Source organism: Podarcis filfolensis (assembly GCF_964270895.1).
Source record: "Podarcis filfolensis genome assembly, chromosome: 11".
Taxonomy (NCBI): Eukaryota; Metazoa; Chordata; class Lepidosauria; order Squamata; family Lacertidae; genus Podarcis; species Podarcis filfolensis.
The window spans coordinates 19,732,461-19,760,186 of record NC_139613.1 but is presented as its reverse complement, the minus strand read 5'-3'; the positions used below and the strand labels follow the sequence as shown (position 1 = coordinate 19,760,186).

At 41.9% G+C, this 27,726-nt stretch overlaps 1 protein-coding gene across 1 annotated transcript in view; it reads left to right on the top strand.

The window, feature by feature from the left end:
- Window positions 1–25,329, top strand: part of FGF10 (fibroblast growth factor 10) — an 86,605-nt gene extending 61,276 nt beyond the window's left edge. The window contains exons 3-4 of the mRNA XM_083576305.1: window positions 13,907–14,010; window positions 19,724–25,329. Of these exons, the coding sequence (XP_083432431.1) occupies window positions 13,907–14,010; window positions 19,724–19,942 (323 nt within the window). The 3' untranslated portion in view covers window positions 19,943–25,329. The remainder of the gene's footprint in view (window positions 1–13,906; window positions 14,011–19,723) is intronic.
- The last annotated feature ends 2,397 nt before the right edge of the window (window positions 25,330–27,726 follow it).

The following is a 27,726-nucleotide window of genomic DNA, read 5'->3' as shown; positions in this document are numbered from 1 at the left end:
GCAGGTGGAACCCTTAATTGGGAGCACCTTCATTCCTATGAATAGATTCTTTGTTCTTTCGCTGTGATCATTAAAGTTTCTAACTGGTAAGAAGACTCCTTTCCCTTTGTTCTGCTTATCTACCGCCAAAGCAGGGAGGAAGCTGATTCTCTGAAGCCTGACAGCCATTGAGCTGCAGCCCTTCCCCCAAGGCATAAGACCCTAGGAAGCTACCTGCCTTACACTGAGTCAGGCTGTTGCTCCATCTTGCTTCGTATAGTCTACACTAACTGACAGTGGTTCGCCAAGGTTTCAGACAGAAAGCATTTCCAACTCTAGCTGGAGATCCTAGGGATTGAATCTGGGGGCTTCTGTGTGTGAAGCAGGTGCTGTACCACTGAGCCACAGTCCTTCTCATACAGCCACACTTCCTAGCAGTTTCAAGAAGATATCGACAATGCAACCAGGGGATGAAAACCCATCTCAACAAAAATGGAGTGTTTCAGTTCAGTCATTTCTAAATGGTTTCATGTCTTATCACCTTTTTTTGGATGACCAGCCAGTCAAGCAGAGCGAGGCAAAAGAGAGTAGTGGGTTGAGTTCACAACCGGACACTTGGCATCATTTTGAGAAAGTGATAGCAAATTGGGCAATACTGAGTTATCCAGGCCTTGTAAATGCTAGAACACAATCTAATTTAAGTGGCAGGAGAGATTTGCGCCTTGTGTGGGTCAAGGGAAAGAAGACAGCAAAGACGGCTGTCTTGCAGCAACAGGCAAAGGATACACTAAAAGTGATTCAGAGGACTGGAATGATTTTGCATCATTAACTTTTAAGTGGGGCACAGCCGGAGGATTAATAATGCAAGTTCCAATAACCCAAAGGCCTCAGTTTTTAGCGTTGCCTTGAGCTCCTGAAATATTTAACTGGTAGGTGACCATCTGGTAAGATAACATAGTTTTGACTAAGTATGTAGCGATCTAAGAGAACTGATAAGAAGCCCTCCCTGAAGTAGCTCTGCTGCAGGGAACCTGCACCCTCTCAAACCAATGCCTGTCTTTTGACTTCTTAACACAACAGCTGCTTTATCAGTGGTGCTTGTCACCCAGTTGCTCCGAAGGGAAGGGAGGGGAAGGGGGTTTCTGGTCAGACTCCTAATTGGATTACCATTAAGTTGCGCTAGCCCACCGACCAAATGGTTCATAGAAAGGGCTTCAGGAATTTTACAGCCAGTGATGCAAATAAAATATACATTGGGGTTAGGCATGTTTATGTTTGCAATCCTTAGGGGTTTTAAGTGAGCTGATAAAAAGGGAGGAGAACAATTGAAAGTTGGAACCATTTGTGAATGTTGCTCCATAAGAAAAATTCAAAAATCCGTAAGTGGATTGCGGGGGACATGTCTCTAGATGTAAATCACTTTCCATCTTGTTTAACTCTCAGACTCAGAGCTGCCGATAAGGAACAAAGCACGGATGATGTCCAACTTGTGGTATGAGTGCAACATGCGTGATACATGGCAGGAGTGTGTGTCACATCTGAGTAAGATCCACACACCTGGGAACTGGCTGTCCCATTCTGTGCTGATTCCTGGCTCAGAAGACTTGGAGCACACCTAGGCAGTTTGGGGTTGCATACATGCAGTTCATCATCATCATCATTTTATTTGTATTCCACATTTCCACAGTTAAAACAATTCTCAAGGCGGCTTACAATATGAAAAGATTTACATGGTTACAAACATAGCAAAGTAGTCATAAAGATAAATAAAACACATCAAAAACTACATAACCAAACTGAACAATTTCCACATAAAAATAAAGATATGAAAAATTAATTTCAATAACAGCAAAAACTCCCAGCAAAACTTCCCTCCAAATACCCCAGTCCTTGCTGGGTGGCAGCAGCAGAAGCAGCAGTTCTTATGAAGCCTGTCAGGCCCCGCCCTGGGCCAGGTGGAGAGAGGCAGGAACGGGGCCCTCAATCTCCCAGCAGGTCAGACTAGATGGTACATTCTTGTGCTTTTGACTAAACTTAATGGGACACCTCCCAGCATACACCCAAAAAGGGCTGGCTACTGCTAAACCAAGGAAAGTAGTTCTGTGAAGGAGTTGGGGACCCTCAAGAGAGAATTCTCAGCATCCTCACCAGACTATAATTCCTAGGCTTATTGCACTGTGGGGAGGCTATGACAATATATACCAGTTGTAGTGCAGATGTGCCCTTGTGTTACTCATGACCCATGAATTCATGAGGTGGCAAAGCTACTGGCTGCCTAATTTAACATGGTCTGATCTTACTTGCCCTAATGCAGTGGCAGCTCTCAGTACTTACTGCTGAAGAAAGCAAACAATAAGTACCAAACATGGCATGGAGAATTAGTTGAAAAGTAAACCAAGGCAGATTTGTCGATTTGTTTCAGCTGGAAGCAGTGCTCATTCTTCTTCATCTGACAGTCATTCCAGCATGGAATGACTAACGCTACTGGACCGAGTCACTTAAGAAATATTCACTTGCTTACTCAAATGAGCCCACCCATGAGAGTGACTGCGAAGAGTACGCGGCAACACTGTTGAGAAAAGGGTGCATCTAATTTTGGGCCCAGAATACGCTCTTGCTACTTTCCCGCTGTGAAGGCGAACAAAACAAATATATCCGACAAGTATCTTTGGTTCTGTTTCTTATTTGCTTTTGAAGCTCCTTCTTGTTTCATACCCAAAAGCTAACGATGCATTTAAAAACTACAAAGCAAGCCACTTGCAAGGGAGAGAGTAATACTTAACACATATATTGAATACTAGCTTAACCTCAGCTACCAAAAGCCAACAAACAGAAGAACACAGTGCTTTCAGAATATCCTCACATGCAAACTTTGGTCTCTAGCGCGGGTGGCCTCTAACCTCTAGTCCTCCAGATGTTCCTAGACTGCAGCTCCCATCATCCCTGACCATTGGCTTCACTGGCTATGGCTGATGGGATTTGGAGTCTAACAACATCTGGAGGGCTGCTATCCCTGATGTAGCACAGCATTAAGGATAGCTGTGAATAAATTTCTCCACACTCTTGCAATCCTCACTGGGCAAACTGGTGGGCGTAACTCTGACTCTTTAGAAGTCAAAAGTCACTTATTGCCATAACTACTGGATGACCCTGGTGGAAACAAGTGTATCTTTTGCTACATGCCAGACAAACACTGTGTTTTCTTTCCAATATTAAACTAAACAGGCACTCTGATCAATCATCCTCCCTTCTGTGGGTAAGTTCTAAACTTCCTTTAATGAAGTTGTTGGCATCCATCTGTCTCAAGAGACAATGGAGTGTTCTTTCAGGGGTGAAGTCGAACTGCTGCGTTAGCAGTGCCAAAGTGACCTCCCTGGGGCACAAAGGACAATTCTTGGTTCATTTTAGGACAAGTTTCCAAGCTCATTTCATAACTTGATGATATTCAATTGATGCTGCAAAACAGAAAGCCTGTTCCATAATATCTAAAGCACTCCCAATTTTGCAAATATCTGAAATGGGAACTGAACTAAAAATCAAACCAGTTATTTGCAAGTATTTGAATTATGAATGCATAACCATTTTCCTGTGGGCTCTGTAACATTTTCAAATATTGGTTTAAATGAGGAAGTGGGATCACCTATGAAAACGAACTGTTAATAATGTGAGTTGCATCTACTGAAAAGTTGAGAAATGGTTCATGCTTTCAGAAATATTCCAAGAGAACATTTATTCTACCCACAGTTGGTTTTCTTTCTTTTTATCAGGGGGGGGGGGAATGACACCACACAAAACTGGATTTATTTATGTGAACTTGGTTCCCTTTCTTGTCATGTATAAATGTAGGATCTGCTGAATAGCATCCTCCAAGCACTCATGATTTTGGAAGGGCATCCTGTCCTATAAGTAAGGAGAAAAATAGCAAATGTATTTTAATTACTCCTGCCTGTCAGACAAAATTATTAAAATGCAGTGTGACACTTTGTTTTATAGAGATCAGGATTTATCAATGTGGTACTTTCCAGAAGTTGAAGCCCCAGCCAGCACGGCCAATCACATATTCAGTCTTTGGTTAAGAAGCTGGATGCTAATCAGGACTGGAGAGGTCCTGGAACTGTGGTTCTTTTTGAATGCCACTAAGAATAGGATGTACTAGGAGAAAGGACCTAGGTGGACCAGGGGGGTGGACCTACCATGGACCTGCAAAGCTCTTGGAATCCCCCACTCCTAGTTGAGGGGCTCTTGCCAAAGGACTCCCAGAGTCCTGGTGCCACCCATGAACAAATTGTTCCTGGATCTGGGAACTGATCTTCCTTGAATGCTATAATATGTAGATTTCCTGAAAATTCAGTCGATAGACCAGTAGTACTAGCCTATGTAGTAATTTGCTGTTTTAGCAAATTGCTGTTTCATCACCAACCTTTGACTCTTTCCACAGTTGCCTGCAATTTTCTCCGAATGCATTCAGTTTGCTTGTCAATATTTTTTGAAAAAATGTGAGCGCAAAGAAGTTAGGAAACAATGCGCACAACCACACAGGGCTCTTGCTAATGATTCCCCTTTGTGGGGCAAGATGACCAGCCATTCTTTCTCTCCCTTGTCATTTTGTGTAATGAGTACTTGCTTTAACTATAAAAGGGCAGTTGATTTTAAGGTAAGTATATTTGGCTCCTCTGGGGAACATGCTTCAGACTTCAGGGACCTATAAAGCGAGCACATGTAATGTCCACAGGGCATATCTCATGTTGATATTTGGAATGTTTCTAATTATAATGAGTTGGGAATGATTCGGGCACTGAGAACCATGCTTTTACAGTGGAAGTGGTCAAGTGGGATTTACCATAATTGTTGCAGTTTACAGAGTTCCGACTGCAAAAGAAAACCCTCAGTGTGCTATCTGTCTTAAAACAATTATAGAGACCACAAGTGTGTGTTCCCAAAATTCCACAGGGAGCAAACATGAATTGAGCAACTACTGACGAGAATCGGTAACATTGTTTTATTGCTTTTTTGCTTGTTGTCGATGTCGCCTTCTGTTTTACACATCTAGCAGAGGTAAATGCTTTTTATCATTAAAACCGCTGTTTCCAGCTTTTATTATCTGAACCTTCCTGGGGACCTCAGAGCCTTAGAGACTGTGAGCCTTCACAATCACTAAAATCAATCAGAAACACCAGCTTAATGCAACCACACTTGCACAGGTCAAATGGCAAGAGCCTGAGTAGATGTGTCCATCCCCCCTCCTTCTTCCTTGGTTGCAGCTTCACAGATGTAGAAAAACTAAGAAGGTGGAGCACCCAGTTAGCAGGGATCCAAAAGAACAGAATCAGTGATGATCGGGAGTAGAATTTCCCTCTGATGTGCACAAAGCATTTTGGGATTCCCTTTTCTTTTCTTTTCTTTTTTTAAATAAATCCTGTTTTGTACCTATGCTAGTCTGTAACCTTTGTGGTTATAAGACTTCCTTGCATTGGAGGTTCATTGGAATCATTTACAGTGGTACCTTGGGTTAAGAACTTAATTCGTTCTGGAGGTCCGTTCTTAACCTGAAACTGTTCTTAACCTGAGGTACCACTTTAGCTAATGAGCCGCGCCGCCGGAGCACGATTTCTGTTCTCATCCTAAAGCAAAGTTCTTAACCCAAGGTACTATTTCTGGGTTAGCGGAGTCTGTAACCTGAAGCGTCTGTAACCTGAAGAGTCTGTAACCCAAGGTACCACTGTATTCATTTACCACATTTGTATCTCAGCTTTCATCCAAGGAGCTTAGGACATTCAACAGGAATAAGCCCGTTGTATGCATACAACTACCATGAGAGCCACTGTGGAGTAGCAGGTAGAGTGTTGGCCAAGGGTATGGCAGATCAGGGTTCATATCCCTACTCAACCATGAAGTTTACTAGGTGATCTTGAGCCAGTCTGTCAGCCAAATTTGCCTCACAGGGTTGCTGTGGAGACAAAATAGGGAGGAAGGGCACAATGTACAGCACCTTGAGCTCTTTGGAGGAAAGGTGGAGTATAAATAATAAATATACCTGTGGTGACTCAAGCCCCCTTGAGTCCCAGACTGGGGAGAAAAGGTGGGATGTACTGTAAATAAATTGTTGGCATCCAGATATCTCAAGAAACAATGGAGTGTGCCTCTGTGGGTAGAGTTAGCAGCACTGAAGTGCTCTCCCTGGGGTGCAAGCCTGGGTAGTGTGCATGGATGTCCTGGGCTGCCCAGATGACACGACACCCTCCCGCCTTTCTCAGCCTCACTGATGTGGTCCAAAGGAAAACAGAGTAATATGTTTGGCACCAGCTTGGCTGCAGGAGTGGCTGAAAGGAGGCCTACAAGGCAACATCCAACCTTCTTAGAGATTCCACTCTAGATTTGTGTATGGTTTACCCCTTAGCCTTTTCTTCTTCTTAAGATATCCCGCAAGGCAGCAGAGCATTTAGGACCAGAGTTTTCCTTCTCCTAGATGGGCTACCTCCCTAGGTTGATGAGCCCTACCTGCCTCTCACTTTCTATAGCACATGCAGAAACTGCCTTCTTGACCATTGGATCAACTATTAGCCTCATCTGCTCCATCCACCAGAGCCTGCAGGGGAAGTTGCTAAGTCACTGAGGATCTGAGAACAATTGACTACTCTTGCCTCGTTTAGCCAGCCAGTCAAAGCCATTTCCCGGGATGTGGCCACTGTTGCATGCTGGCAGTTTCTAGGAGCCACAGGTGAGAACTGAGTGCAGGGTAGGACCAAAAGTGGGCAAACTACCTCAGAAGGAGTATGACGTGTCCCCTACCAGAGCTACTGCTCCTCCTCTAACACCCCTAACACCCCAATAAATAATGATAATAATGATGATAATATGTTAAGGTGAGAGTTCAAAGGTTAAATTCAGGGCAGGGGTACGCATACAAGGTCCCAGTCTGGCGGTGGGTTGTTTATCAGATCTTCACACAACTAGGGACCTTTCTGCACTTACCATATACAGTTGCTGTTGAACCCAGAGTTTTTAAGAATGAATTTGTAGCTGATGGTCTGTTCCTTTGGTCACATGTCACTGTTATTACAGAGTGAGTAAATGGCTTTCATTTCCATACGAGATGCGAGTTGTTCCTAAACTGAGAAAAGTGAATAGGCTGTAGTTGCACCCCTTATTTACTCTCGTATTCCTCCAGCCAGCAAATGTCAGAGAATGAGAACGTGCAAGAGGGCATTTGTGGTTGGTGTGTGTGTGTGTGTGTGTGTGTGTGTGTATGAATGATGCCTAGCATTCTCAAATTCTAATCTTGTAGATTAGAAGGGAAACTCTGCGTACACCTCAGCTATGGTGAACTAGCTTATTGTAATGACATTTTGTCTGCAGCTAATGACTGATGTCATGGGGAAGCACTTCGACTTACTGTCTCTTATCTACCAAATCTCTCCTCTGAACTGAGCTCACAGCTTGCACCGGTCAGAGGGAAGCGGTGTCTTCCATGATACGCCCACCAGCCCCTTCACTCAGAAGCTGGGATGATGCTTGCACACATGCCACGTGAATTAAAATATTAAGCAGACCTTACAGATCTTTCACAAAAGCTGTATATTTTTTTACAGAAAAAGAAAAAGTGGAGGTGGGGGTAGTATGTCATTCCTGAATATTAGCTGAATAATGGTGACGTCGTGCAGCAGCATGCCAGAAAATCTTGAGAATCTTTTTTAAAGCCCAGCAGCTATACCACTATAAATGATAAGTGCAGAAAAGTCCTTTCACAAAGGTGTTGGGTTTTTTTAAAAGGCAAGTCCAATGGAATGCTCTAAGAAACCTCCCTGCAAGCAAGAATTCTGGACAGAGATCTAGTGACTAAGATTCATGGCTGAAAGGGGGTTTGAACCCAAGTGCCCCTGGATTTGTACTCTGCACTGTTACTTTCGCTTGGCTTGAATATTTTCCAGAAGTGAAACTTTTCAAATATTTTGTTGGTTGGGTTAAGCAAGCACAGTGTTGTTTTGAACATCTATGCATGGGATTCAACTCAGTTGCTGCATGAGCAAAACGAGGTCCATTCACACAACGGCACTTCCCACTCCCTGAAAGGCAGAACTGAACAGGTTTAGGGGGTCCACAGGGTGCATGCAAGGAGGCAGTCTTGTTGCACACTGAAACCTTGTCCCCTGTGCGCATACCGCACTTTGTGCTGCATTGAATTCCAGCCAGTATTTTTAATATTTTACATTGGGTCCTATTATTCCCATTCAGAGCTAGCTTATAAATTACACAGAATGAGATGGGAGATCCTATGGTAGGAGAAGGTTTGGTATACCACTACATCACACACTTTTCAATTATGTCCCTAATTCTTCTTCTTCAACAACAAAATTATCCATATGTAGCCAGCTAACAAACCAGACTGACAGGTTTAGCATAGCGCTCTGCCCAATCTGCTAGTTTATTGTGTGCAGGAAGTGTGTTTTTATGTAGGAAAACATGAAAAAATAAGACAGACAGACACACATGCAACCTGAAACGGTAGATCCCAGAATTTCATCACCTCTGGCAAGTACTTTATTCTGCATAATATGTAGAACAGCTGAGGTCTGGATCTTGCCCGAGAGGCAAGAAGGAGAAATGCCTTGTACATCTGATATTTTGTACTATTTTCAGAGAGCTATTTGGGACCAAACTATATGTGACATTAATTGCGTGGTTTTCTCTTGAGTGCAAGCTTTTTCTTTCATAAAATGGCAATCTGGATCCGGGCCATGACTTAGGAGGTAAGTTCACCCCTGCATCTGCTATTTGCATTGGAGGGTCAGGGGGGAGCCAAAGGTTTTGAGGCTACAGGGGAGGCAAAGGGTTAATGCCCGCTATCACCCACATCAGGGTTCTGATCTGGATTGGGTCATCCCCACCCTGCCAATTTGTGAAAGAAAAACTGAAGGACAAATGTCATCTGTAGTTTGGACTTTGGAGCTTTTATTGTGGGTTTGGGAAAACTCTTGACCCTCCAGATGTTGCCGAACTACAACTCCCATCATCCCTACCCATTGGCTGTGATTGCTGAGGCTGATGGAGGTTGTACTTCAACATCATCTGGAAGCCCTGGAGTTCCCCACACCTGCTCTGCAGCATTATTACTAAGAGAAATAAAGTTTTAAGTGGATATCGTTACTTCAGGCATCAATATCTCCAGCCCTATTAGAGAAATAGTAAACTGACAACTTAAAAAAAATCAATAAGGAACTTTGTGGGAAATTGTGAAACTATTTAAGATCTGTCTTCCAAACCCATAGCTTATACAACATTGCTGCAGTCTAATGATGTGTTTTTATGTTCCATTTTTACAGAATAGTGTCCTCACATGCTTTCTGTTATAGTTTGTACTTTTTTAGACATGCTTCTTCAATCCCAGTCCTCCAGGCTTGGAAACTGACAAGATAAGGCCCAAATCCTGACTTTCCTTTAACATGCAGGCAAATGGCTCAAACACTCAGACATGTCAGGCATGTAGTTGTTTGCTGCTTTTCATGATTTATATCCTGTCTTTCATTCTAATGCCTTTTTACGGTGGCTTGCAACAAGCTACAATAGTACAAAGAACAACAGCCAAGATTTGCACATACATACACAGGGCAGCAGCCCTTACATCTCTGGCTGATGAATACAGCTTTCCTTTCTTTGGTTTTGCAGTCCCAGGGCAACTGTTGCTTGGAATCTTTCTTTCTTTCTTGAGTCGTATCTGCATTATGCTAGATGGACTGATGATTCCTTTGCGGATCCAACTAGTCCGGCATCCTAAGTTTTATAATCTCTTGAAAGAATACTGATGTTCTGTTTAAGGTATGGTCTGCCTTAGTGAAGAATTACAAATTCTCCGGGAAGAGTTCTTGAGTGATTTGACAAACTGCTGCAGATTCTAGAGGCTTTAGGGTTTCATGTATGTTGTGGTATTGTGAAACTGAACAGAAAATATCAACGATTGTCAGGTTGAGCCATATAGATGTCATTCATGTAAGCCCAGAAATTCTCATCAAGGTTCTAAGAACCAGTGAAGACTGTAAGTGAACACTCTTCAGGAGAGTAAGTTAAGTGTTTTGAAGCATGACTCCTCAGTTAGAAAGTGTTTGCCACTTTCTGTAAGCGTTTGTTATGCCTGTTGGTTAAAGGTCTGACATTACATAGGGGAAATGGAACCACACTTTTGTAATATACGCCTCTTTCCACGACTCTGGTGCCCTCTTCCCTTCCAGAATTTCATTGCAGACTTCCTTCAAAGGTTGTACTAACCACTCTCTCAAAGATCTATAATATCTAGAAGTCAGCCCATCCGGTCCTGGAGATTTGCCCAATTGCATATTTTGAATGGCACCTTCTACTTCCTGTTTAGATATTTTATAGTTCAGCATTAATTTACTTTCTTGAGAGATTTTTTGTAATCCATTTGTCTTCAAAAATCAGTCTATGTCCATTTCTTTCTGTGGCCCTTGTGAGTATAATTGTTTAAAGTACCTCTGGAAACAATTTCTAATTTCATTTGGATTATGTATGTTCTTTCCTTCCACTTCTAAATTTGTAATAGTATTTAATTTTTGTCTTTTTTTCATTTGTCAAGCCAACAATTTTCCCACATTTATTAGCTGATTCAAATGTTTTTTGTCTCATTTGTTTAATTTTCCATTCTATTTCCTGATTCATCGTTTCCATATATTGTACTTGATATAGTTTTATTTCTCTCAAGATCTCCTGTGACTTTGGTTTTGCCCTCAATTTCTTCTCACTTTCTTTTATTTTCTCCAAAATTTTATCTTTCTTCTCATTTTGACTTCTCTTCTTTATTGCATTCTGTTGTATCAAAAACCCTCTCATAACAGCTTTACTTGCGTCCCAGATTACTCTTTTTTCTACATTAGTGTTCATATTTATTTCAAAATAGTCTCTCAAAGTTTTTTGGGCCTTTTTATACACTTCTTCATCTCCAAATAAGGTGTCATTCATCCTCCATCTGAAGGAGCCAGTTGATATTTGCTTCATCTCCATCCTTACAGCGTTATGGTCGGAGCAATGGAACCACACTTTTGTTCACTCTACTTTTATCTCCACCACCTTCACAACACCCTTTTCCTGTTACCCCCAAGAATTTTGACCGAGCTAATGCAACCTACGGGGTTATAGGGAGGGATCTGAGTCCAGCTCTCCCATGCTGATACCTAACCTTTGAATTTTACCACTCTTTGAGAGTTGGCCTCAGAAGCCACAATGCCCACAATCCTGATCCATCTCACTTTTTGCCAATTAAGCTACAAATGCAGTGTAGCCTAACAGTACATAGTGTGCACCTTGCAGGTCTAGACCACAAACCAACACAGCTGATGCAATGAAACCCCAAGGTCAGGGCTTGTGTTTGGAGTAGAACAGGGTGGAGATAACTTGGAGTGTTAAGGTAAGCAGGAGGGGAGAGTTGAAGGGAGTGTGGAGGGATTTTGTCAATGGACAGTTGGAAAAGGAAGACAGGGGCATGTACAGGGGACTAGCCAGGTGCAGATGGGTTTAGAGCAGGAATGGGATGGGAAACTTGTGGTCCTCTGGATGTTGTAGGATTTCAGCTCCCATTAGCCCCAGTCAACTTGGTCAATGATTTGGGATGATTGGGAGTTGTAGTCCAACAACATCCGCTGGCCTTCAGGTTCTCCATTCCTGGTTTGGTAGATTGCTGGTCCTGATTGCATCCACCCCAGATTTCAGTTTACTGCGGATTTGTTTTCATAGTTCATTAAAACTCTGCCTTTTGTTTACTCTGGGGAATTGTGAACCCAGTCCATAAAGGGTTTGCAGTGTTGCTGATGCAGCTAGACTGTGACAGCATCATATCTGGTTTGATTTAAACAAGCATAGTGGAACACATTCACATTTCATTCCTGTGGCATACAGTGTAAATGTGATAACTTCACTTCTGATGAGCTTCTTCTAGGTTACCTAAAACTATAAGGCTATAAAGGATAAATGTGAGGATGTGACCAAGTGTTTCTAGAAAAGTGTTGCATTATGATATATTGTATTAAAATGCACTGCACAAGCCAAGCGGCTGTATCAAAGCAAAATACATGGCTGGATCATTCCAGTCCTCAACACTCGCCAGTTTCAGATTTAAACAATCTGCTTTCCCACTCTACGGCACCCAGAAGTTTCACAAACATTTGAAAAATGATACTTTATTAGTCGATCCAACTGCAGTTTGTTTTAATGTGTTGCAATCCTTACAACTATAATATGATAAAAATATATAATTCAATTTTGAAACCGTTTGAGCATAAACTAATAAAATTCCTTGAAAATGCTAATGCTGTGAGGAATTAATCCAACCTGGCATTGCAACAGAAGCCACAACAAACAAACATGTCCTTATGAAATAATAGCTTGTGTTCTTCCCCATTTCTGTCTAACAAGTGAAGGACCAAAAGCATATCAATCACGACAGGGAAAAGATGCCAGCTAAAGCGACAGTGGGAAACAACTAGGCCGGCCCTACCATTTGCCAACAGTGGATTGCAGCAGAGTGCACATAATCAGCCTGACCGTTTTCTCCTTCCTATTTAACAAAACTAGATTAAAATGGACAGAATTTTTTTGCCCCTTTCTTTTTGAGACTGCCATGCCATCTGTGAGTCAGATACCAGACGGCACCAGTCTGTCTGTATGGCGTTTGACATGTGATGGGCTCCACACCCCATGACCATTGAACCACATAACTCTAGCGTTTCCAACAAACAGTGGCTCTGGAGTCCATTTTTGGAGCCAGTCCTTTCTGAAGATTGAGTTCCATTTGATTCTAACTGGGGAAGTCAGCACTGGTCGTATTTATTTTCATTCTCACATTCACACTCCGCCCTTCCTCCACCCTTAACAAAAGACTTGACTATATAGGAAAGTTGGCTTTGAAATTGATGCAAGGGCACAATCTGATTTAGGAAGGGTCTCGTATATGACATGCCACTGTACTTGTCCTAATTCACACACAGTGTCTAGGACACCACAAAGGTCTCTTGAAATTTGTACCCATGCACCTCTTTTAGAAAATGTTACCAGCATTTAGAGATTTTGATTATATCAAGTAGTATAAACATTTTATAAATAAATGAATACGCAAGTTTTCAGACAGCTACTAAGACCAAAGAGGTATGTAGATTAGTGTTGATATATTTTGTGTTTGTGCATATATGGCCAATAAAGCTAATCTGCTTTTTTAAGTGTGTATTTGGAAGTGCTGGACATGTACGCACAGCCCATCCCTGTGAAACGCTGCCCATAGTTGTTTGGGGCGGGTGAGAGAAGCTAAACATATTTTATTATGAACAGACTGGAGTGGTTTTTCTGACTGAGCGAGACAATGTGTGGCATCAGAGTTAGCCTAACTATACTCCAGAATGTCAAACACGCTTGCCAAGAGTGGATGTATCAGCTTTATATGGCTGGGAGATTTAGTTTTATCTTAATGTCCTAAAAGGAATAAAGTGCTTACCACTGTTTCTGTGTTTTGGGATGACTCCGCCGCTCTATTGTCATATGCTATAGATTTAATTTAATGCTGTGGTTCCTATGTCTCTTTTGATAAATTTCGGTGAAAATCTACGCTAAGAAGGGTTGAGCTATTTCAATATTTATGGAGTTTCAAATAGAGGAATAGGAAAGGAAACACGGTAATTGAAACAACATTTGTGTATATTCTTGCCGTGAAAGTTTCTGAAGCGGGTTTGTCAGTCGCTCTGGATATTAACAGGATTTGAGTGAGGTTTGAAAAGATCCATTTTAATTCTAGCTCTTTATCATAGTTATCCATAACATCCGCCCTTCCCCGCCCCCCCCCCCCGCACTCTCTCCCCCTGCTTTAATGATGAGATTCCAAATCTTAGACCTGAACCATTCTCATTTTCCTTTTCCTTTTCTCCTTGGATTGTAGGCATATTGGAGATAACATCAGTGGAAATTGGAGTTGTAGCAGTTAAATCCATTAGCAGCAACTATTATCTAGCCATGAACAAGAATGGAAAAGTCTATGGCTCGGTAAGTATGTTTTTCTGCCTTTATTTATTTAATCTGTTGTATACTGTTCCTACGCTGGTCCTATTGTACTGAGTAGGATTGTTTTTGGAATTGGGCTGAAAGAGAGTCTGCTAACTTGTTTTCAGAAGCAGTTGGTTTTTTGCATATATATATATATATATATATATATATATATATATATATACCAGAGTAATATATAATCTCTGAACAAGTTTTGGCATAAATTATGGCATTTGATTTGAGGCCATGTTTACTGAAGTTTTAGACCACTCTTCTTCAACCTTTGGTCTCCAGATATTGTTGGACTACAACTCCCATCATCCTAAGCCAATGTACCAATGGCCAGGGAAGTTGGGAGTTGTAGTCCCAAAACATCTGGGGACCCAAGGTTTGAAGAATATTGGTTTAAAAAAATATATAAATATCCAATCTTGATCCTCTTATCATCTCACCTCAATCTTCTTCCCAAACCTTTTGCAGCCCTATTAAATTCCCCCAGTCTATTAATGCTCTGTATAGTTCAGAAAGCAACCCTTTTACTCTGTTTTCAGCCACCATTAAAATAGTTTCAAACATAGTGCTTTGAGAGTTCCTCCCCCTTTCTAGACTCATTAGATCTATCAATTTCTGATGATCTACAACTCAGCCCAAGAAGATGTCATAAATAGATATTTGTGGCTGTCTGGCCAAGCCCCGAAACTTGAATCCCCAGCTGGTTTCTTCCATTTCTCTCATGCCCAACTGTTTTAACCATATTGCCTCTTTAATGTAACGAACATTGCTAGGTTGTACCAGATGCTAAATGATACAGGACCGTAGCTCAGTAGTAGAGCCAACTGCTTTGCATGAAGAAGATCCCAGATTCAATCTCAATGGAAGACCAGGAGATTCCCCCTGCCTGACACCCTAGAGAGCCACTGCCAGATGGACCAATGGCTTAAGGCAGCTTCTAATGTTCCATATTCACTCTGCCTGATTCCTGAACTATAGGAAGCTTGCTTTATCACTTCACACCATACATTCTAAAGCTCTTTGAAACCGCTTTAAACCATCGTGGCTTACCCAAAAGACTTCTGGAAGCTGTAGTTTGTTTAGGGTGCTGGGAGTTGTTAGGAGAATCTTGCTCCCCTCCCAGAGCTACGATTCTGAGAGTGGCTTAAACGTCAATCCAGGGAACTCTTGAAACTACAGAAGTCTTTGTTGATGGCAGGGATTGGAACAGGGCCCTTTGGCATCCAAAACATAGGCCCTTCCACTGAGCTATGGCTCTTTCCCTAACTATGAAGCCACCTCCTACCAGGTCAAACTATTTTCCTTCTCTGCAGTGGCACCCTCCCTGTGGAATGCCGCCCCCCATCAGATGTCAAGGAGATAAATATAGCTTTTAGAAGACATCTGAAGGCAGCCCTGTATCAGGAAGTTTTATTATGTTTTTATGCATGTCGGAAGCTGCCCGTGGTGGCTGGGGCAACCCAGCTGTATGAGTGGGGTACAAATGATTTATTATTATTATTATTATTATTATTATTATTATTATTATTATTTGATCCCTTTAACTGGTGATGCTAGGGATAGAACCTGGAAACTTCTGCCTGCCAATCATTTGTTCTACTACTGAGCTATTGTCCGTCCTTTCAAGGTAAAAATACCTCTTCACTCTTGAGTGGGCAATGATCCACTCATGACTCAAGCAAGCAGCTAGAGAATTCTCTCATCAGCTCGTTTCGCCTAAGAAGCTGGGTGTTAATTATTTCAAGAAATGCTTATATTTGCTTCCTGGATTAAATAGCCCCTGAAATATCATGCTATTTAAACTTCATTGCTGCCTATGAAAATAAACATCTGCCATTCAGTAGCTACACCATTTGAAAGCCATGTTATGAAATCTCAAATAAAGCTGAAGCCCAGCTGCATTAATTTTAAAAAAATAATAATCAAAAGCTTTTAAGTAATTCTCAGGTGTGTGTTCAGTTTTCTTTTCACCATTTTTGCCAAACAAACTTGTCGTGATATATCTCTCACAACTGTGTTGTAACATCACGTAATGTGAAAGCAGGACTGCAGCAGTGGGATTTGAGAAGTGGGATTTGAAATCAGCCCATCCCGTTTGCAAAAAAAGGGGACAATGCCGGCCGCTTGCAATTTCTAAAAATACTTCTATTTTAAAAATAATTTATATTGTTGCCCAACAAATCAGGCGTGCCTTTTTGGCTTCTTAAAAATGATTTAATTGATTGATTTAATCAAGCTGCAGTTCTCCAAGCTAGACATTGATCCATAACATACTTATGCCCACCTGTTGACCTCCTATGTCACAGCGCAATCCTGACAATGTCTCCTCAGAAGTAAATCTTACTCAGTTCATGGAGGCTTACTCCCAGGTAAATGTGATTAGGATTGCAGTCTCGACTCCAAACATCTAAAATTCACAAAATATTTAATGTTAATTTTTAAAAAATTAATTAAACATTGATCTTTCCTCCTCCCATAAGTCAAAGAAGGAATGCCTGCCTGCAAAATAGGTATTTAAAAATTGCATATTTTTCCAGAGGCCGTCGTATAGTCAGAACAATGGAACCCACATGCTTATGATCCAGATTTGGCTGTCTGGAATTGAGATCAAAATACCAGAGGGTCGAGAGTGAAAGTTCCCTATTGGCTCTGATATGCAGAACGTTTTGTACCTTAGCACCAAACCCATGATTAACAGGTTATTTTATAACCTTTCCAGAATGTTCTAGTTAGAACCTTTATTCCCAACAAGACCTCCTATGCCTGGATTCAGACTGGCATAGAAGTTTGGCTTTTATAAGCAGATGGATATGAAAAATAGCCTCAATAAATTTTTCCTAAGGAAAGCTCTCAAAGATTTCCAGCCTAGTTTTTTCAATAAGATATGAGGCATATGCAGAACATGTGTAGAGCAAAGGCAAAATCAGTTCATAGACTTGATGCTCAACAGAACCTCCATGGAGGGAGAGAGACTATTCACTTCACACATATACAGCCATACTTTGAAATTTGCACTGCTCTGAATTTTGCAATGCAGTTCTCTTGGCAAGTAGTGTCTATGAAAATATATACTCACTAGGGTAAAGCTTGCATAAAAGTGCACATATTAGTGCAAATAGCATGCAAAAATGCATTCTATAAAAATAATTATTTTTATAGAAAATAATTTTCAAAAATGTGTATTAGGCAAAACAATGCAAACAAATGTGTGCATATCAGGAGAAATTCACACTATAACACTGATAAACTGGTACGATAACTTTTTTTTAAAAAAATCACAAACTGATGTGGAAATGTGAAGAAATTAAGAGTGGGGGAAATGAAAAACAAAGAGAAACCAAAATTCTCTAATTTGCCAATCCCTATCCTCTTGTTTGAGTCGCATACAGTGGTACCTTGGTTTACGAACAGTCCTGTTTACGAACTGTTCGGTTTACAAACTCTGCAAAACTGGAAGTAGTGTTCCAGTTTGCAAACTTTACCTCGGTCTACGAACAGAATCCGAATGGTGGAAGGGCACCGGCAGTGGGAGGGAAAGCACACCTCAGTTTAAGAACAGATTTGGTTAAAGAACGGACTTCAGGAACGGATTAAGTTCGTAAATCAAGGTACCATTGTATGTACCACTGTTTAGGCCCTAAAAGCCCTAAACGGCCTTGGTCCAGTATACCTGAAGGAGCGTCTCCACCCCCATTGTTCAGCCCAGAAACTGAGGTCCAGTGCTGAGGCCCTTCTGGCAGTTCCCTCACTGTGAGAAGCAAAGTTACAGGGAATCAGGCAGACGGCCTTCTCAGTAGTGGTGCCCACCCTGTGGAACACCCTCCCATAAACAACTACCAGACTTTTAGGAGACATCTGAAGGCAGCCCTGTTTAGGGAAGCTTTTAATATCTGAAGGACTACTGTATTTTAATATTTTGTTGGAAGCCACCCAGAGTGGCTGGGGAAACCCAGCCAGATGGGCGGGGTATATTATTATTATTATTATTATTATTATTATTATTATTATTATTATATTAGCTTCCTTGGAAAGCGGGAGGAAGGCATTTTAAATGAATTAGATTAAATTTACTTTCCTATGCTTCTTTCTTTTTAAAAAAAGAAGAAAGAAAAACCCACCACACAGGAAACTACCTCATACTGACTGCCTTATACGGAGTCAGATCATTGGTCCGTATTCAGATCATTTGCTCGGTATTGTCTGCTGTGATTGACAGTGGCTTTCAAGGATTACAGAGAGGAGGCTCCCTCAGCCCTACCTGGTAATGCTGGGGATTGGACCTGGGACCTGCAAGCTGAGCCAGTGCTACACCCCAGAGCTACAGCCCCTCTCCTTTAAGAACAGCAGTGCAGCTGAGAATGTGTGAGACAAGCTAGACACCAAGTGTGGTGTGGCTTGTGCAAGTTGGCTGTACTGATAGATGCCAGAATGTGCCCAACGCAGACGTGGCCTGAATATTCTCTACTAGCCTGAGTTTATGCTCATCGCGCTGTCTTTGATGGGTGGATACTGCTTCAGCGTGATCAGATCCCATGCCACACTCCTCTAATATTTGACATGGGGGGAAATCAACTGGTTAGGTGGCTGGGTGAATTGTGCAGTTGCTTGCCACATGAGCCAAGCTGCAGTTTTTCCCTTCTAGGCATGAATGCTGCAGTGTGGGGCACAACCCTGTGAAATAAGTCGTGCAAAAATCAGCCCCCCCAAAAAGTACATGCAAGTTCATATCCTAATAATAATAATAATAATAATAATAATAATAATAATTTTTATTTATACCCCGCCCTCCCCAGCCAAGGCCAAGCTCAGGGCAGCTAACAAGCAATAATAAAAACAAGATGAATGAATACAACTTAAAAACAAGATTAAAATACAACATTAAAATATTGAAACATTAAAATATTAAAAAGCAGCCTCGTCACAGGAGGAAAAAGAAAGAGGGGGAGGGAATCAAATTGGCTCCAAGCCAAAGGCCAGGCGGAACAACTCTGTCTTACAGGCCCTGCAGAAAGAAATCAGATCCTGCAGGGCCCTGGTCTCATGAGACAGAGCGTTCCACCAGGCTGGAGCCAGTGTTGAGAAAGCCCTGGCTCTGGTTGAGGCTAATCTAACTTCCTTAGGGCCCGGGACCACTAGGGTGTTGCTATTTATGGACCCTGAGGTTCTCCATGGGGCATACCGGGAGAGGCAGTCCCGTAGGTACGAGATTCCTAGGCCGTGAAGGGCTTTATAGGTCAAAACCAGCACCTTAAATCTGACCCTGTACTCCACCGGGAGCCAGTGCAGCTGGAAATCATGCATTTAAAGCACTGTTATCTGACATTAACAGTTATGGAGAATCCTGGGAATTGCAGTTTGTCAAGAGTGCTGGGAACTGCAGCTCTTTGACGTCCTCACCCTACACTAGGCTTCCTCAACCTCGGCCCTCCAGATGTTTTGAGACTACAATTCCCATCATCCCTGACCACTAGCTAGGGATCATGGGAGTTGTAGGCCAAAAACAAATGGAGGGCCGAGGTTGAGGAAGCCTGCCCTACACAATCTACAGTTTACAAGTTTCTCTATGACTGTTAAAGTGGTATAATAGGGCTTTGAATGTACAGTGCAGATGTGCCCAAAGTTTACCAGTTCTTTCTTTCTTGCATCACTTTGCATTCTAACCTTCACTCTGTGCATGTGTTTCTTTTTTTATGTGAAACAGAGGGAGTTTAACAATGACTGCAAACTAAAGGAGAGAATAGAAGAAAACGGATACAATACGTACGCGTCGCTGTTTTGGAGAAACAACGGGAGGCAAATGTTTGTGGCCTTGAATGGAAAGGGAGCCACGAGGAAAGGACAGAGAACCAGGAGGAAAAACACAACCGCTCATTTTCTCCCCATGGTCGTCGAGCAACAGATGAAGGGCCTGTTCTATTGATAGCAGTTGAACCAAAGATCATTTGTCAGGAATACTTGGTAATCCTCTTGAAGAGGAAAGGCAGAAACAGTGCAGACGTCTGCTTGATTGAAAAGAGGGGGGAAGCCTTTGAAGGTTTTGTGCTCTCTGCTGGCACGTGAAGTACTGCTAATTAGTTCTGTGTCATATCTTATAATCAAGACACAAGCTGAATCAAATGGGATGGGAGCTCTTTCCAGTGTGAACAAAATTATTATTATTATTAATATTATTTTTTATCTCCGCGATAGAACTTAAAGGACATGAGACAATGTATGGAATGATGTTGGGGGAAAGTTATTTATGGAATACTAACTCATATCAAAGACCTTCATTGCTCATTCAAGCCTAATGATCCCATGAACAGTTAGGCACGCAAGCATTTACTGGAAATTCATGGATCCTCATATGCAGCGATAAAGAAGATTCTGGAATGGTCTTGTGAAAGAAATGAATAGGATTAAGAAATATAAGCACATTAGAGTAAAACTGTTCTAACAAAATAAATAGTATGGTTCCCCCGCCTTGTATGCTTATGCCATGCTTTTGTACTTCTCCCTAAGTTATTTATTTAATAGGATGTTAAATATCTTTCTTCTCTCTTTTTTGTTTGTTCGTTTGAAGGATTTTCTCAGTTGCTTCCTGTTGCGTTGTTGTTCTTTTTCCTTCTCTGTGTTTCATACAAGATTGACCAAGTCAGATGTCAAAAAGCTCACACAAGTGTCCAAGAGCAGAGAATAGATAAGGCTAGGGCTGTGGTTTTCGTTTGATCTTGTTTGTTTGTTTGTTTGTTTTTCCTCTTGAAACTGGGTTTCTTTTTTTCTTTTTTTAATTTTGCACTTAAAATCAATAGGATCAGATATGCATGGGAACTGCAACATGACCTGTGTGTTTGTTGGTTTGTGTGTGTGTGTGTGTGTGTGTGTGTGTGTGTGGTTTTTGTCAGCATCACTGATAGTCTTTCCCTGCCACAGGAACAAAAGTTCTCATCCTGCATCATCTGAAGAGTCTTGCTGCTGTTTTGAAATGGGCTGAGTTGAACTGGTACCCAGATGTACATTTCTCTCCAACTTATTTCAGTTAAATGCCTGGTCCCAAAGATGCTGAAATTTAATCAGAGCTCTTCAGCAGGTTTTGTGGAACAGACCGTAAATGCATCCAACTGCATCTTATATTGGTGGGATTATATGTTTTCAGACTAAAGCTGAATTAAGTCTATGGAGTTGCTAACATCTGACAGAAGAAATTTGCCTTCTCATTCTCCCCCTGAAAAAAAGTAAGACAGAAAAGAGACAAATCTTTTGACTGCAGTCAAACAATTTCAGAAGAGCCGGGATGCATGTGGTGTTGAAAAATTGCAGCCTCAATCTGAATAATCTTCCCTTTTTAATATAGGGTAGCTTCAGATGTTACATAGGACCTGAGGGAGAAGATGTAGGAGTGAATGGCTGTGGTCCTCTGGAGAGATGCAGGTGCTTCATATATCTATCTGTGGGAAAGATACTAACATTCCAACAAGGAGTGGGCCCATGCTGCTCCTATGTAACATTTGGAAGCTGGCCTACAGCTCTTCATCATCATACTGGCTTTGGATACAACATACATACCACTGGTGTGAAATAGCAAAAGTTAGTGGTAGCCCCTATTACAATCATTTGGAAACAACAGGGAATATGTCCTTAACTGAAGATATGGGGTTGGGTTGGATGTTCATTTGCTATCTGATGAGAGCATTGTGCATCAACTCTTGTGTTCTCATTCCCTTGCTTTTGAAAACCTGAGGAACAATGGCTGAGTGCAAAATGGCGGAACATGTAAGTGGGGTGGTCAACTTTTTGTGCAAAACGGGCAGCAGGGAGCCCTAGAAACACCTGGGAGTGATCAGCAGGACCGAGCAGTTGTCTCGTGCCTCTCTCATGTCAACACTGTGATAGTTTGGAGATTTAGCTGTACCTCTGAGATAGGAGCGGGCGAGAGCATTCTTTCAGCTTTATGCCATTTTAATTTTATCCCTTTCTTTGTTTCACTGAAAAGAACCAATGACATATAAGGCACCTCAAGCCAGCTTTGCTTTGCTCACCATGCACATGGCAATGTGTCGAGAGCCGGTGACAGGCCCTTGTGTCTCTGTCTGACTGGGACCTAACATGGAAGAACTGCATAGTCCTTTCTCAAACCAACTCGGACAAATAGGGATATCTGGAACCCCCTCCCTGCGAAGTGCCTCTGAATCACTGATAGCTTATACAAAGAGCAGACCATGTGATAAAACTATTCCTGGACTTTGCCATTTCAGTCCGTTAGGGAGGGCATCAACATATACTGTATATACTCAGTGTAGAGAAATGAAGGTACCAGGGAGATAGCAGATTCCTTTCGAGCATTCTTCCTGGTGGTATATTGTTTTTTGTTTAAATGTGTAGGGACTTTTCCATGGGAGAATATTCAAAGAGTGGTCTGAGCCTGGAAACAGTTTGACCATATGATCTGCTGTTTGTGTAGACTAGACGTGAGACTGGAGGTCTTCAAGCTGTTGGGGATGCTTTAGCTCTGGATTGGGCAATATGGCGTACAAGGTCCCCTCCAACTCTATGATTCTAACTCCTAGAGCCCAGGATTTCCTGCATTTAGCAGGGAATGGGCTGTGTGGCCTACAAGTTCCCTTCCAACTCTATGATTCTTAATAAAGCTGTTTGCCCTCTTACGGTAGACGATTCATAACCCCTCACTGGCAAGGTGGATACTGCCATTCTTGCCCACTTTAACACTAACTAGAATAACCACACTAAAGTGAACAGATCTACTCTGAAGTAAGTGACTTGAGGATTGCAGCCACTATTATTCATATGTGTATATAACTTCTGAGAGCCAGTCTAAAAGCAACATCTTAAATGTTCTTCATTTATCGCAATATATACAATGGCTCTGAAATGCAATATTGGGCACATTTTTAAAATGAAGTGCTCCTATTTTCACAGCTTACACTGAGTAAATGCGATCTTCAGTTAAACATAATTATCAACTTCGTTCAATCTGAAAAAAAAACACCTATATGATTTTTTTGTTTTACTTTTTTTTTCCTTTAACGTTAGAAAGCTGTGGATAGTTCATCAATATAACCATAAAGAGATTCATTTTGTTAGAGCAAGTTAAGTAGAATACTGTACATCAAGCCAACATGTACCACTCTCTTCACATTGTATTCCACTAAATAAATGAATAAATGCGTATGTCTTCTTTGCAGTGTCTGTAGCGGGAAACAGAAGTAGTTTTGTTAATACTTTGATTTTGTTCAAAATACTTTAAGGGACTATGTCGATGCTGTGACTTTGATATTTCTCGTCATGAAAGAAGTCAGTTTGGTTTCTCATTTTGTTTGGAAATAGAATTTTGATACAGAGATTTGTTAATTGTGTCCCTTTTTAAAAAACAAACTAATGTATAACCTCTACAAAGGCTGATGATTTTGCAATCTGTTATTATCTATTAGCTACTTACCCGAGTCCCTGTTAAACCAGCATGAGGGGAAAATCTATATGCACAATCCATTATAGTGTGGAAGGGATTGGTATAGGGGAAACACAGCCTGGCTGCTGTTCGCCCCATTTTTGGCAGATGTGCAATGCGACACCTGAGCCATGTGATATGGGCCATGGAAGGAGAGTGCATCAAACTATCCTCATCCGGCTTTCCCTCGCACCTGGTTGTGAGTCATTTGGCCAAAAGGGCCAGAACATTCAATTGAGCCCAAAGCCAGTTCTTTCCTATTTGGACCGTAGATGTGTGCTAGAATGGAATGTGCCTACAGCTTTCTCCTCAAAGTATGAAATGTTCAAGCTGTATTTCCTGAAGTCCCCCTTTAAAAAAGTGCTTCCCTTATACATGGGATACACTAGGAAGTTCTTCTACACAAGGCGCCCCCCCCTCCAGTGAAACACATGGCAGCATCGCAATCCCAGTCTGATGTGGCCTGAGCCGACGAGGCAGACTTAGGATGTGTGGCTAACATGGTGTGCTCCATATCTTGCTGGACTACTGCTCACATCACCACTGGGCCTTGCAGATGGAAGCTGAGATCCATCAACTTATAGAGGGCACCACACTGACTACCCGGGGGCTAATGCATACTCTTAATTTCGTTTGTGGATGGAAAGTAAAAAAAATATGTAAAGCTACAGGCAGTGGGTGTTTTGAGATGCTGGAGGTAAATCTGGTAACCTCAGACTGAATAACGAAATGCCCGTTGTCATATCAGGAGAGCACTTCCCTTGCATTACATTTGCTTTTGTTTTGTTTTCAAAGTGATAATTGCATCTGACAAGGCACCGTGGACCACCCACAACAAAAATTAAATGTTTGTTTGGCAAATAAAGGATTGAATGACCACTCTTCTGAACAGCATCTAGGGTACAAACAAGGTTCTCATGTCACAGAACCATTAACGTTGCTTTGGGGTCTGGGGGGGGAGGGGTGTGTGTAAACATTCATAATTATAGCATTTCGGAATCTTAAAAAAAAAAAAAAGCTTCTTGCAAAAAGAAAAAAAGATATACTGTTGCTTGCAGAAGCTTGGAAGCAATAGTCCCCATCCCATCATGCAGAAAGACAAGAGTATGGATATGTGTTTTCTTTGGGGTGGGAGTAGCTGAATTTTTCTTTTATAGCCTTATAGAAATTTGTTTGTTCTACCCCTCCCACCTCAAAATCCCGCTGATGTTTCACCTGAGGAGCAAACATCCATATTTGATTTTTAGTTTGCTTTCAGTGAACTCGGGAGACAATCCTGGGGTGTGCTGAAAGTAAAACTCACTCCCTGATAAATTCTGCTATTCTTATTGAAATTCCTCTGGGGTTTACTTTGAAATCCTCCAGGTAGCGTTTCACTTGAGGAAGAACGACCGAATCCACTTCGCATTTTGCTTTAAGCAAAATGTTGGGAATACCTCTTTAAGTGGAAGCTTTTAACCACTTTGCTGGTTCCTGGGGATCTTTTTTTTCTCTTCCCGCCCCCAAAGCTGCCAAAAGCCTTTGTTCAGCTGACGTGCTTTGGTGCCCTCTGTTGCAGGACTGTGCTGCAGTTGGGTTTCCCAGAGTAATACCGTTCCACCAGAACACCGGCATGATCCACAAGGAACTTCTTGTGCACAAATCTAATTGAAATTAATCAGTAGGATTCTCATTCATTGCAAAGAGGCTTGTGCCAGGAAAGTTCCCAGGTAGACGTGCCCTAAGTATTTTTCTGTCTCCGTCATAAATATGAGACAAGATAAAAAGAAGGTTATTGTATGGTGTTTTTTTATTAAAAAAAAGATTGAACATGTATAGTATATTTAAATAATAAAAAATAATAAAATTCTGGGAATAGAGAATGTTTTTGTATGTGTGTGTTTTTGTTTTACTGCTTTGAAACAACATGAACTGTAACCGATAAATGCAAAGGAAGAAAGGGGCATTGTGCAATGGAGGGTGGGGTTTGAGAGCCTCCATACAAACACTGGGTAAGGGGAAAATTTTTTTAAAAAATCCTCATTTAATACAGGTGGGAACAGTCACCTTGACTGACTCCATTACACTAAAAAAAAATTAATAATAATTAGCTGAATTTCATGGAAGAAGAAGTGCCATAGTCCATGGCCACTGATGGGTACAGAGAATTTTGATAAAAATTGAAACGGGAGTAGAAATTACCAAGGAATACAATCAGTATTTGCTGTTGCTGCTTTCAGTCCATAAATGATAGGTGGTAATTGATTACGTTTCTCCCCCTTTTGCATTGTGTTTTCTTTCCATTGAAATTAATGGGGTGATAATAACGTAATGATGTAATTTCACCACAGTGGGTGGTGGGATGAAAAACATCACTTTTCATGGAAGGTGAACTGCAGCAGGGATTCTCCAAGGGTCCTTTTTATTATGTAATCAGTATGATTTTTGTTCATGGTGGTATCAAGGTATATTGTTAGTGCCTGCAAAAGTTCTGGGGTGGACCTTTGGCTTCATTCCCATCTACCACATGTCCCACAACTACCCGTTGAATTCCTGTAACTTTTTATACCACTAATGTTCATGGCATGGTTGGGATGTCCACTTTCGCTGTACTAAACGGCCTCGGTCCAGTCTACCTGAAGGAGTGTCTTCACCCCCATCGTTCTGCCCAGACACTGAGGTACAGCGCCGAAGGCCTTCTGGCGGTTCCCTCGTTGCAAGAAGCCAAGTTACAGGGAACCAGGCAGAGGGCCTTCTCGGTAGTGGCAACCGCCCTGTGGAACGCCCTCCCATCAGATGTCAAAGAGAAAAATAACTACCAAACTTTTAGAAGACATCTGAAGGCAGCCCTGTTTAGAGAAGCTTTTCATGTTTAATAGGTTATTGTATCTTAGTGTTTTATTGGAAGCCGCCCAGAGTGGCTGGAGAAACCCAGTCAGATGGGCGGGGTATAAATAATAAATTATTATAATTATTATAATTATTATTACTACTACTACTACTACTACTACTACTACTACTATAACACAAGAGTGCCCCTCCAGGTAACACTAGTAATACAATCCCAAATGTGCAAGAACCATCAACTTCAAAGGTTTATCTATATACCAAAGCCCCTCCCCCCAATTGGTTAACAGCATATTAATACAAGAGAAATACAGTGGTACCTCGGGTTAAGAACTTAATTCATTCTGGAGGTCCGTTCTTAATCTGAAACTGTTCTTAACCTGAGGTACCACATTAGCCAATGGGGCCCTGTGCAACCGCCAGACGATTTCTGTTCTCATCCTGAAGCAAAGTTCTTAACCTGAGGTACTATTTCTGGGTTAGTAGAGTTTGTAACCTGAAGCATCTGTAACCCGAGGTACCACTATATGCAATAAAAACACAACCAATCATTCAAAACAATAGCAAAGTCTCAAACTACCCATCAGTCACACTGAATATATCTTAGGAATGCCACTTAACCCTCTGTTAAGAAACACAGAAACCACTCAACATGCCAGCAGGTACAAACTGCCCTCCTGTTCCACCAACAGGTTCTCTCCCTGTGTCAGAAACTCCTCCTCTCTTCCACCACAACCTACCAGCCAGGAAACAACATGCTCAATTAACCCCACATTGTAATAACCAGAGCCTGGAGGTAAAAAAGAGGGAGGAAATCCTACAAGCCAGGGGGTGGGAGGAACAATATCCACACCAGCACACTCTCTTCCTGGAGCGTGAAACAACTTATTTCTCTCTCTGCTAAAGTGTCCCCACCAGTCCCACTGGTTTGAAGCAGGATCGAAGTCAGCTCAGCTTTGGCAGGATTTGCATCAGTGCTGCACCAAAGCAAAGAAAGAACATCCTTCCATGGGTGTTTCGGATGTGGGAAAGGCAACAGATGGAAGCCCATTTTGTACATTACTGGAGTGATGTTGTGAACTGGCAGGATGACAAGGAGAAGGAAGAGGAGGAAGAGGATAGCAAAGGGTATAGCCGGGACTGGGACACACTGGGGCAAGCAGGGGATGGGGAAGGAAGTACTCACAAGGTGATGGAGGATGGCAAGGGGGTGGGGGGTTGGTGCACAAGAACCAGAGCAGCAGGACCCATTACCAGAGCCAGAGGGGTCACTGTTTCCACAAACACAGCAGACTCTGAGGGAACATTGGGAGGGGTGTTCAAGGAGGCTGAGGCAGGTAAGTGCCCACAGCCCAGCTCCCTAGGTGGCCAGATCTGGGAGGAGGTGTGTGATTCCTCAGCTGGAGTAGGCTCACAACTGGTGAGGGACACAT